The sequence below is a fragment of the Rhinolophus sinicus genome, chromosome 4 (assembly GCF_057876585.1).
Source record: "Rhinolophus sinicus isolate RSI-liver-muscle chromosome 4, RSI-T2T, whole genome shotgun sequence".
NCBI lineage: Eukaryota > Metazoa > Chordata > Mammalia > Chiroptera > Rhinolophidae > Rhinolophus > Rhinolophus sinicus.
Genome location: NC_142504.1, coordinates 96,910,504 through 96,923,043, shown reverse-complemented (window position 1 = coordinate 96,923,043; position 12,540 = coordinate 96,910,504). Strand labels below are relative to the sequence as shown.

At 38.6% G+C, this 12,540-nt stretch overlaps 1 protein-coding gene across 2 annotated transcripts in view; it reads right to left on the bottom strand.

Annotated features, from left to right (window-relative positions):
* Window positions 1-10,968, bottom strand: part of KATNAL2 (katanin catalytic subunit A1 like 2) — a 65,489-nt gene extending 54,521 nt beyond the window's left edge. For both annotated transcript variants that reach the window (XM_019739666.3, XM_074340020.2), the window contains exon 1: window positions 10,509-10,968. In XM_019739666.3, the coding sequence (XP_019595225.3) occupies window positions 10,509-10,559 (51 nt within the window). In that variant the 5' untranslated portion in view covers window positions 10,560-10,968. The remainder of the gene's footprint in view (window positions 1-10,508) is intronic.
* Window positions 10,969-12,540: the final 1,572 nt, after the last annotated feature.

Sequence of the window (12,540 nt, the reverse complement as noted above, 5' to 3'; positions counted from 1 at the left end):
AACTGACTCCTGGAGTTTCCAAGGTTTGCCCCTGTGAGTCCATGTGCTATAGCCACTGCCTCCTTGCCTGGAGAGTGTGTGTGCATGTGTGTGTGTATACACACATAGAAAAGGATCTGGAAGGATATATATGTACCATGTACTATGTACATATGTACTATGGTTCAGTTGTGTATGCACATATGTCAAATATACAAACTCTTTGATATAGCAATTTCAATTATAGGATTTTATCCTCCATGTATGCTTGTGTGTGTGTGTGTGTGTGTGTGTGTGTGTGTGTAGTTATTAATGCACACATGTGACCATGGCATTTGAAGTCACTTTCTCCCAAGGACATGTGCCTGCCTCTAAGAAGCTAAGATGCTGAGTAGTGTGTTTGACAATCTCAAGGTGCTACAGAAGCAAAAATTGGAGTCCAGGACCCAGCAAGGTAGGAGACCCTGGTAAAACCTGTGAAGGGCTCAGTCCTAGGAATAAAAGCAGAAGAGAAGTGAAGTTGCCAAGCTCAGTTTCCCATTCTCTATGTGGCCCAGAAAAATCTGTTTCTGAAGTTGGATTGAGATGTTTCTGGATTGCCAGCATCCCCTATCCCACACTTCAACCCCTCGCTGGCATAAAGCAGAAACAAACCTAAATCACCTCTACAAGAAGATAACGTCATCCTTCATCTCAAATTATTTCTAAAAACAAATTGTCAACTACACCACCCTGCACAGTCTAAGATAAGAACAACATAAATAAGAAACATCAGGAATAATGACAATTGAAACAGATCCACATGTGACTCAAGATATTGGAACTAAGATACAGACTTTAGAAAAACTATTTAAACCAATACCATTTACAATAGCATATAAAAATTCAATAGGAACAAATATAACAGAAAATGTTTAAGACTTCTTTGTGGGTTGAATTGTGTCCCCCTTCCCAAATTCATGCATTGAAGCCCTAACCCTGAATACTTCAAAATATGACGATATTTGGAGATAGGACCTTTAAGAGGTGACTAAGTTAAAATGAGGCTGTTAGGGTGGGCTCTAATCCAATCTGACTGATGTCCTTATAAGAAGAGGAAATTTGACACACAAAGAGACATGAGGAGTGGTCTCCAACACAGGAAAGACCATTTGACAGATGACAAAGCAAGAAGGTGGCCATTTGCAAACCAAGGAAAGAGACCCCAAGAGAAACGAAACCTGCTGACACCTTGATCTTGGACTTCTAGTTTCCAGAACTGTGAGAAAATAAATTTCTATTGTTTAGCCACCCAGTCTGTGGTATTTTGTTATGGCAGCCGTAGCAAGCTAAATACAACCTCTATGTTGAAGAATGACAAAATACAGCTAAGAGAAATTAAAGAAGATACAATGTTTATGGATTGGGAAAATCAATATTGTTATGATGCTAATTCTGCAAATTGATCTATAGATTCAATGCAATCTCATCAAAAGCTCAGCAGGCCTTTCTCTATAAACTGAAAATCTGATTCTAAAATTTATGTGGAAATTTAGAATAACCAAGACAGCACTGAAAAAGGGCTAAGTCAGGATTTACTCTATCAGTTTTCAAGGCTTAACATAAAGCCACAATAGTTACGATGGTTTGATATTGGCATGGAGTAGGACATAAGTACTGCATGTTCTCAGTAGAACAGAACAGAGAATTCAGAAATAGGCCTACAAATATGTGGCAATTTGATTTTTTACAAAGTGGCCTATGTAATTCAAATTTTTTGAAAAGGTGCTACTACAGCTAGATTACCAAAAAACAAAAGAAAAAGAAGCTTAACCTGTATCTCCCATCAAACACACAAATTAATTGAACATAATCCTAAATTTCTATGTACAATAACATGAAATCAAAATAAATAAAGCAAAAATTGACAAAATCAAAAGGAGAAATATGCAAAAAATACAGAGTAAGAGATTCTTATATGCCTTCCTCAGTAATTGATAGAACAAGAAAAAAATCTGGCATATAAAAGATTTGAACAACACAATTAATAAACTTAACCATGCATTGAGCCATAAAACAATTCTCAACAAATGTCAAATGACTGAAATTACTTAGACTATTGTTGTATGAATACAATGCAATTAAACTAGAGAACAATGTCAAAAAGGTATCAATAGACTTCCCATATGCAAGTAATACACTTCTAAATACTTATGAGTCAGAGAAAAATCCTAATAGAAATGACAAAATATTTGGAATTGAATGAAAATTCAAAAAATTAAAATGTTGCATATTGAAACATGGGAAGCAGGCAAAATAGTGATTAGAGGGAAATTTAAATCCTTAAATATATCTGTTAGAAGAAAAGTAAATATGAGTTAAGCAACCATCTTAAGAAATTAGAAAAAGTATAATAAAATAAACCCAAAGAAAGTAGAAAAAAGGAAATAATAATTTTAAGGATGTAAAAGTGAAACAGTTATCAAACTTATAATAGACAGGATCAACAAAACAAAAGTTGGTTCTTTGAAAAGAGTAACAAAATTGATAAACTGTTGCCAAGACAGATGAAAAAAAGAGAAGTCACGGTGGTCGATGGCTCACTTGGTTAGAGCGAGAGCTCTCAACAACAGGGTTGCCAGTTCGATTCCCACATGGGCCAGTGAGCTGCACCTTCCATAACTAGATTGAAGACAACGAACTGCCGCTGAGCTTCCGGAGGGGTGTCCGGATGGCTCAGTTGATTAGAGTGCGAGCTCTTAACAACAAGGTTGCCAGTTCAATTCCCGCATGGGATGGTGGGCTGTACCCCCTGCGACTAAAGATTGAAAACAGCGACTAAAGATTGAAAACAGCGACTGATCTTGGAGCCGAACTGCGCCCTCCACAACTAGATTGAAGGACAACGACTTGGAGCTGATGGGCTCTGGAGAAACACACTGTTCCCCAATATTACCCAATTATAAAAATGTTTTTTTTAATTAAAAAAAAGAGAGGTCACAAATAACCAATGTCAAGAATAAAAAGGGAAGATGGTTACAGTTCCTGTATATATTTATATAAAAATAACAAGATATTATGAACAATTACGCCAATAAATTTAAAATTTTAGATGAGACGGACAGATTCCAAGAGAACACAATATACTAAACTGACACCAACAAGAAAATTTTAAAGTATCAATAGTTTGATTGCAATGAACTTGAATCTGTTGACTAATTTTTTGAGCTGGTTTTGTCATTTTCCTTCTTATGACCACTCATGATTTTTCATTGGATGCTAGTCTTTGTAAAAGTCTGGATTTTATTGTCTTTTTTTAAGTGTGCTGAGTTTTATTTTGGCAGATAGTTTAGTTATTTGTAGGTAGCTCTAATCCTATCAAGGCTTGTTTTTGTTAGGGAAGAAATATCTAAAGTAGCCTTTATTTCAGGGCTAGTTTAGCTTACTCTTCATGCATAGCCTTCCCGGAATCTCTAAATGCTGTTCCACAAGATTTTTCTACTGAGGTTGTTTGGAATTCAAATTATATAGCACCTGTAGTTGTTTAGCTTATAGTGTCCTGGTAATTGGTCTTTCCATAAGTTTCATACATTTTCACTCTATATATGCACAGCTTAGCATTTAGTCAAAAACTCAAAATAATGGAGCAATTTGTTTGCATAGTTCCCTCCTCTCTGGTCTTTTTCCCTCATAATTCTAACCCTAGTCTCCCCAAACTCTACTCTCTCTGTCATTTGCTGTGCTCTGCTTAGCTACTCCCTCGTGTGCCAGAACCCAGTAACTGCTTCCAGGCAGAAGGCCTTGTCTCATGACCACATTGTCCAATGTCTGTAAAGACATGGCTCATATATTTAGTTCAGTTGTCTAGCTGCATACAGTAGGAAGGCTTGTCTGGCACCAGCTACTCCATCACATTCGAAAGCAGAAGGCTATATCCTTTTTTTTAATGTTAACAAGATTTATCAGGGTGGTGAAATATATACTCTTTGTGTTTAAAAATAAAACCTAATAACTATTATTTTTACAAAAGAACAAAATGATATTTTTAACCTAAAACATCAAATATACAAATTCATATCTGTATACTCTCATATTCGCAGTTAGTGGTTAAAAAAAAGAACTAGTGTCCAAGGGTAGCAATGTGACATTTGCAAAGTGTTCCAGGTGGTCTGATCAGTCTTGGTCCAGGTACAGGAAGAATGTGGTTCCACCGCAGCCACAGCATTTTACAAGATGCAGCCGTGGTCAGTAGCGAAGTGGTTAATCTTCCTTATGTAAGAGCAGGGCACTTAGAAACAGAAGAGTTACTTAGAATTCAACTTAGCTTTATGGTGATTTAGCATTTGTTTAATTAGTATTTAGAACTGCACATTGTTTATAGCTGTTGGTATTTCAATAGATGCTTAAATGTTTGAACATTTAAAGTTTAATAAGCCTTAGTTCTTTGAAGAAAAACATTGATGTAATTAAATTTTCAATCACTCTGTTTTATTTTTTTCAGGGGCCCATGCAATTAATAAAACCTAAGGCATTTAACAACACTCGTTGAAAAACCTAGTCAACCACCTCATTAATTAGCTAATGCTTACAATAGATATTTTTAATATAAAAGTCTCACACAGGCAAAGCCACAACTTTTTGAAAAGTACATATAAAGACGCATGAGAATAAGTCAAACTTAGTTTCAGGACAATTTGGTGTGTATCCATGAACGTGTCGATCAATGATGGCCTTCCCAAAACCATTCTTAAGCATTGAGACCAATTACTGTTTGTTTTAATTGTGTGGTCAAATTAAAAACACAGAAGCAATTCCTCCTTACAGCTTCCTTGCACTTAGCACATTCCACAGGATCTTACATGCAAGTTGGAAAAAAGAACGAGGCAGAGGTTTACAGATTGCATATCATCTTATTTTAATGAACCACTACATTCAAGATGGAATAGGAGAAAATTCTCCATTCCCAGGTCTTTGCTACCCAAAGCTGAGCAGTAGCTTCAGTATTACACGGGAGCTTGTGATGCCCACCCCACCGCAGGACGACTGGGTCAGAATCTGAATGTTCAAAACATCCTGGTGTTTACTGTGCACATTAAAGACTGAGAAGCACTGAAAAAGCATGATCAGTTTACTTGTCAAAAAAGGAAATTGCTATGGTCCTTGCCCTCAAGGAGCCTCTAGTCTACTGGGGTTGGGAGAAGGAACAAACAAGGAAAAAAATCCATTCTAATTTCCCAGGATGAAGGTGTTATGGTGATCTCTACTCAGGGCATCAAGGAGGGGCACTTTATCAAGTTTAGGAAGCAGGCTGACCAAGAAAGGCAAATTCAGATCCTAAAGAACAGCCGTTCGAGGGAGAGAGAGAGAAGCTCATCAAGGAAGCCAAAAAGGGAAGTAGAACACTAGGAGACCGTAGTATCATGAAAACCAAACGAAGAGGCATTTCCTAAGGAAACCAACACTGTCAGTGCTCCCATTTGTGAATATCTCAAAACAAAAGTACAATGTTTTAGATATAGTAGGCACGAGTTGATGAATAAATGTATATTTATCTCAGTGTTAAGTAAAAACCAGGATATGAATTAAAAAATGTCTAACTCCCATTTTTATCCTCAGCCACTAGCCCCTATCGTATCCAAACAAGTAACCATATTTAAAACTAAATTTGAATATATAAATAGGTGTATGATAAATGCCTAACTTGAAACCCACAGAAAATTAACTTATCTTTTAGCTATGAATCACATATTAGTGGGTTTTTTTAATATTCACTTCTCTGAAATAAATATTTGTAAAATAAAAAGTGTTCTAAAGACTATTTATTTCTATTCTCTCCCATGAAACCACATGAAAATGATGGTAAAGGAATAAAAATGCTATGATTCATCAAGGACAAAGACTCTAGAAGAAGAGGTGACAACAGATATGACAATAAAATCGACAGAAGGAAAGCAAATGGATAAATGCCAACTGACCTAAAAAAAGCAAAGAAAGCCAAAAGCAAAGACAACCAAAATCAAAGAAAACCAACACCTGTAGAGAAAGTAGTCAAAAAGAAGCAGACGTGTATGACAGAGCCCTAGAATGTTACAGACACTGAGAACGAGGTACTCCTAAGTCACCAGAAACCTCTAAGGGCTGATGTAAGGAGTGAGCTACTGGCTGAACACGGTATAACAGATCCCCTCCCCCACTCCAATCAGGTGACAACCCCTCCCCTCCCTTGGCAAAAGACTGGACATTACTCTCAGAAGAAACTCACTAGAGAAACTTCGGACTTTAGGACACCGGGCCTGGCTGAAAGAAATAGTAATTAAGTACTCAATTATTACTTACTCACTTCCTTAAGTTATTAAGGAAGGAGTAATTAAGTATTATTATAATCTCTAAACTGAACAGTGAGGACAAGCCTCCCACCCCACACACAACTCTTTCCCTGTTTAACTCCAACAATGGTGGCAACCATGCTTATTTTGCCCTCATTCCCAATAGGGGGGCATCGGGGATTTCTCCTCGGAGAAATTGAAGACCTCGGAGCAAGGACCTACAGATTCTGACCTTTAGGGATACTCCGATGAAAAGGCCCCTGATTACCTGATCATCCTACAGAGAAATCCATCTTTATTAGAAAAGTTTCTTCTAAAACACACAGAATCTAATTAGCTTTTAGGTGTCTCACCTCAGCCAAGATTCACCAGACTTTAGAGGAAAACCTCCCGCATGAAAAACAGATCCCTGAGACAAAAAGAAAGTACCTGGAAATAAAAATATGATAGCAGAAATTAAAAATGCAATACAATGGGATAAAAAGTTGAGACGATCTCTTGATAAGAAAAACAAGAAGATTAAGCAATGTAAAATAAAATAGGAAACAACATAATTAGAGGCTCCGTTTGGAAGTCAAACATTCAATGAATAGGACTTCCAGAGGAAAAAAGTGGAAAAAAATAGCAAAAACGAGAGAGAGAGAGAGAGAGAGAGAGAGAGAGAGAGAGAGAGAGAGGAAGGAAGGAAGGGAGGGAAAGAAGAAAGAAGAGAGAGAGAGAGAGAGAGAGAGAGAGAGAGAGAGAGAGAGAAAGAAAAAGAAGGGAGAAAATTATCTGAAGAAATAATGCAAGAATATTTAAAGAAAGAAAAAAATAATATTTTACATAATTAAGAGCACAAATTCCCTGGTCTAAACGGTCCCTAACTGCCTACCAGCACTGTGAATGAGAAAGGATTCTCAACAAGCAGTATCTTCATGAAAATTCAGAACCCAGGGATATTAGAAGACTCTAAAAGCTTTTAGGGAAAAAGAAAAATAGCATCAGACTCATCACAGCCACATTACTAGAAATTAAAAGATAATGGAGCAATACCTTCTCAATTGAGATGAAATCAGTTCCAACCTAGACTATTAACCCCAGCCAAGGTATCACCTTTGAGAAGAGAATAGAGAGTTTCACACAAACCTTGTTTTGAAAACTTTACCTCCCTTGTACTTTTTCTCAGGTAGCTATTGGTTGATGTGTTTCATTAAAATGGGGCTATAGGGCAAGAAAGAGGCAGATATGGGATCCAGAAAACAGGGTTTCTGACACATGGAAGAGGGGAAGGGGTTTCCTAGGGCAAAAAAAATGCATGGCAAGCCCAGAGAGCAACCAGTCCACAGAGCAGGAGCATTCAGGAGGTCCAGAAAGGATGTCACTAAGGAAAAAAAAAATTGAACTGAGAAATGTCTGGTGAGCTTCACCATATAGAGGAGTTTTAGAGTTCTGTGAGAAACTTTAGGTAGGGAGGAAGTGGTATCAAATATATAGAAAATGAAGCCAAAGAATAAGGCATTAGTTAAGATATGATTGAGTCCTGCCCCAGAAGTTAAATAAAAATAATAAAATATAATCATAGTGTACCATATGGCTCATCTCTGAATAATATTTACATGGTCTGATTAATATAACTACTGAACATTTATTCAATAGAGCAAAAAATTGTGATAGAACGATCTTGGGAGAATGTAGGAAGGGAACTACAGGGCTGATGGTAGAAGAAGGGGGAAAAGTGAGGTAGGTAGAAGAAAGCCAAATGCTCATCTACCAATAAAAGTGAGCACATGAGAATGAAAAGTCAGAATTCAGAAGTGTAAACTTGTTGTTCTGAAGAAGCTTCTAAAAAAGGTGAGAATGGTTGCTCTGGGGAGCAAAACTTGAGGGCAGGATGAAATGAAGCAGGAGACTTTTTTTTTTAACTTTGTAGAACTATTACAATTTTAACTACGTGGTGATATTACTTTGTTAAAAATTAAAATTAAAATTGAAAAAACACACATATAAATAATTTGAAACAACAATAAACATCAACCAAATAAAAAGGAAGTATTCTGGAAATCCTAATATAGTAGATAACATAGACGATCAAAACTCCTGTGCACAAGCACTTCTCTTTCTGTCCCGTTCACCAGATCGCCACACCCACCTCCACCTTATTTCCTTCTCCAGACCCGTAATCAGCGCAGTTCCTTGCACTTAGATCCCAAGAGATGAAGCCATCAATGAGCATGCCTAGATATTGCTATCAGCACCATCTAGGGAATAAAACAAGAAGTAAAACCGGGTCTCTGCCTTCAAATTACGTAAATTCTGTTTGAGAGGCTATGTTACAGGCAGAAAACAGATGATAATATAAATTAGTCACAATTAAGTTCTACCTTGTATGGTACAGTGTGTGGAGTTCAGAGATATGTCAGATCAGAGAGAATGTGCCTGGAGCAATGGGAGGCAAAGCAGAAAGTGGTGAGGAAGAGGCTGCATGCGGAAGTTGGGCCACATCATTGCAGTGCTCTGTGGGTCATGGCAAGGTTTGGGGGTTTTATCCCAAATGTAATGGAAACCAGTAAAAGGACCCCAGCCAAGCAATGACATCATTTTAAGATCATTTGGATCACTGGATGAAGAATGGGCTGGACAGAGGCAAAAACCAAGAGGGGGGAATAATTAAGAAACTGTTAAAGTGGTTCCAGTAAGAGACTATGGTGGCTTGGATCAGGATCGTGGCTGTGGAGATATGGATGACTAAAGACCCATTATAGAAGTAGAATCAATAAGATTTGCTGACGGCTTTTTACGTAGAGGACAAAGGGAATGTCTAGGAAGAAGAATCAGTTAAGGATGATTCCCAGAATTCTGATTTGAGCAATTAGGTATATGGTGGAGGAAGACGGGGAAAGAAAGGTACAAGTTGTAGAGAGGAAGGTTAAAAGGTATTGAACAAATTATCATGCAGATACATGAGACACCCCACGAAATGTGTTGAGTAATTTGTTGATTCATTGTCCTTTCTGTCTTCTGTCTTCTAGGACACCACATGGATTTGGGGCTCAGTGATGAAGTCCAGTCTAGAGTCACTTTGGGAGGTTGTCGACATAGAGATGGCATTGGCAGTCATGAAAATGTATGAGACCATTTAGGGCCGTGATTTTCAAACTTTCATTGTGTGTTTACAGTGCAATTTTCAAGACCCCATCCTACAGTGTTTCTGATTCAGTAAGTGTTGCCGAGGTCCAGGAATCTGCTTTATTAAAAGCCAACCCAGAATGTTCCGATGCAGGTGGTTCAAGCTCAGATTGGAATGGACTTAAGCACAATCCAAAGATGAGGAAGTAGCAACAGAAAGTGTGGGCAGCCCTTTCCCAACGTTGGAGAGAAATAAAGAGAAATAAAGTTGTTTGGGGGGGAGGGGGGAAGATAGGAGGCCAAACAGAGTTATATTTTTTTGTATAATTAGTTTTTTTGTTTTGTTTTGTTTTGTTTTTAAGGTGGGAGACACTAGAGCAGTGGTTCATAACCTTGGCTGCACATTATAACCGCCTGTTGAGTTTTCAAAAAATATTGATGCACAGGAGCCATCCCAAACGAGTAAATCAGAATTTCTGGAGGTGGGGCCAGATAGCAGTGTTTTTTCTCTTTAATTTTATTTATCCTACCCCCTCCCCCCCAAATTGTTTTTATTTCCTCGGTGCCTGGCATACAGCATGTCCTCAATTCATGTTCATTGTGGAAGGTATTGCTGGCAATACGATACAGACAACAGGAAACCACTGTACGTCTTGTAAAATTCATGTAATCTTCGTGTGAAAAAGACTACAGTCCAATTACCTTACTTTCAAATGGGGACCTTCTAGTGGCGGATCAGAACCCGAACCCAGTATCCCAACTCCCAGGTCCTGCCTTTCAGTAATCTTTATTTTGACCACTCCCAAACCCACTGACCTATCAAGACTAGCCTGTCTAATACGTAATACCTCTCGACATCCCATTTCCTCGGTCACAAACCGACTCTGCAGTTCCTTTTATCAAACCCGCCTCTGCCCCAGACCCATCCTATCAGCATCACAACCTCAAGCCCAGCCCCCGGACTTTACCAGTGGGTCCTACGGGCCCTCAGCACGCGTGCGCCACTCGGGCGGCGGACTCTGTCGCCATAGCAACCGAAGACACACAAATCGGCCTGCAGCAAGAAGGGGAGAGGAGTTCCGGGTACAGATCTTTTTTTGAATATGCTTTCCTTACCGCTTCCCGCGCCTGATGCGTGACTTTGAGGGCCTGGTAAGAAAGCTCCATCAGATACGGTTAGGACCGGAGACAAGGGAGAAAAGGAGCCGCTTAGTGAACGGCCAGTAAGTACATCCAAGGAAGGCAGCTCGGAGAAACCTGACGCTTAACCTGCCCGCCCCTTTCAGGATTGGCCAGAGCCTAGACAGGTCAGCCAATCACCGGGCACAGATGGATTCTTTAACGTGCCAGTCAATGATAAAATTAGCATGTTAATCCAGAGCATTTGCACGGCACTGACCAATCAGGAGACTGAGATTGTCAGGGCTTGGGGTGGGGTTTACAATTGTTTTGGTTCTCTTAAATCTGTGTCTAAAATGCAAGTTAACCCACGCTTAAGTACCATAGAATTTGTCCTTGATTTTGGCAGTTGTTCAAGCCTTTGTGATCCAATGCTTATGTTCCCAAGACTCTACTTTGACATCTCTTCTTCTCTAGGCCCCTCCTCTCCTTCCCCATTAAGATAAAGGTTTGGAAGTTCCTGCTGTACTTTGGAATTGTCTATTCGTGGTCCATTTAGACTAAAAGAATCTGCTGTGGACTTTTTTTTTCTTTTTTTTTTTTGCGGGGTGGGTGTCGGACTTTCTGGGATGTGAAATGTACATCCACCTTTCCCTTCTCCTCCAACTCCTTCCACATCAGACCTGCTCTAATTAGAAGTAGACCAACATGGACTTTACATTTTCCTCCGCTCCATTTCCTTCGTGTATTAACTATTCTGTGTCTTCAGGGGCTTTCCTTTCTGTCTCTCTTGCTGTGAATCCTCTTCTAAACCATCCCTTCTTCATTATCTTTGGTCTTCTTCACCCATTTTCTCCCCTTAGAATACAAAAATATTCAGGTCTTCTCAATCTAATAAGGAGCTCTCATAATTGTTGAATTGAATCACCTCTCTGCCATTCACTTCAAGCTTTCTGAAAGGACTAGCCTCCTCTTCTTCACTTCTTACCCCCCATTCATTTCTCAGCATATGCTGCTCCTACTCATTGGAAGATGTTCACCAATAACTTCCTAATTAGGAAACCCAATTGTAGATTATTTTACACTCTTTATCTTATTTAAATTTAGCACCATTTGAAATTGTTGACCATTCCCCATTAGTAATAATAACTATAATTTATTAAACAGATAACATGTGATTTATGTGGCTGTCTAATTTAATGCTAACACCCCATGGACTGAGCCATCCAGCCGCCCCTCTGGCAGCTTAGCGACAGCTCATTGTCTTCAATCTAGTTGTGGAGGGCGCAGCTCACTGGCCCATGTGGGTATCCAACCAGCAACCCTATTGTTGAGAGCTTGCACTCTAACCCACTGAGCCATCCAGCTGCCCCTAATTTATTACTTTTTAAACTATGAATATATTCTAAGAAAATATTATTTTTCCCTCTTTTATAAAGCACATTAAAATTTCTTTTGCTTGAGTTTTAAAACACTGTTTAAATAATTACCAAAATAACAAAATTGTGTCTGCTGTGTGCACTAATGATGCTTCTAAGGTGTGTCATTCAACGTATATGAAATTGAGCTCAAGCTTACCACTGTTTCTCAAGGCATATTATTTTCCCAAGTATTGAAAAACAGAATCCAACTTCAGTTGGAAAAAATGAGTTATTCCACTTATTCTTTCTCTTGCAGCAAAGATGTTTTGGAGGATGAATTCTGAGTGTTTTAATCATAAGCTTTCTTTTTTTTTTTTTTTTTTTGATTGCTCTCTCTAAATGATACATTAGTCTGTCAGTCCCTTTCTCTCCAGCTGTCCCTCTCCAAGTAAACACCTTGGAATTCTGTATTCACAGTCTCATTTATGTCAAGCCATCTTAGCAGAGCTGCTCTAGGCATGTAGGCATGAGGGGGAGTTTTCAAGAATGACAAGAAATGTACCTGCCTAACTGAAAATCCTGTGACAGTCAACTATAACTCATCTCTGAATATGTATTGTTAAAACTGCATTTTTGTATTTTGCTACAAAAATGTATCCTGCCATTCT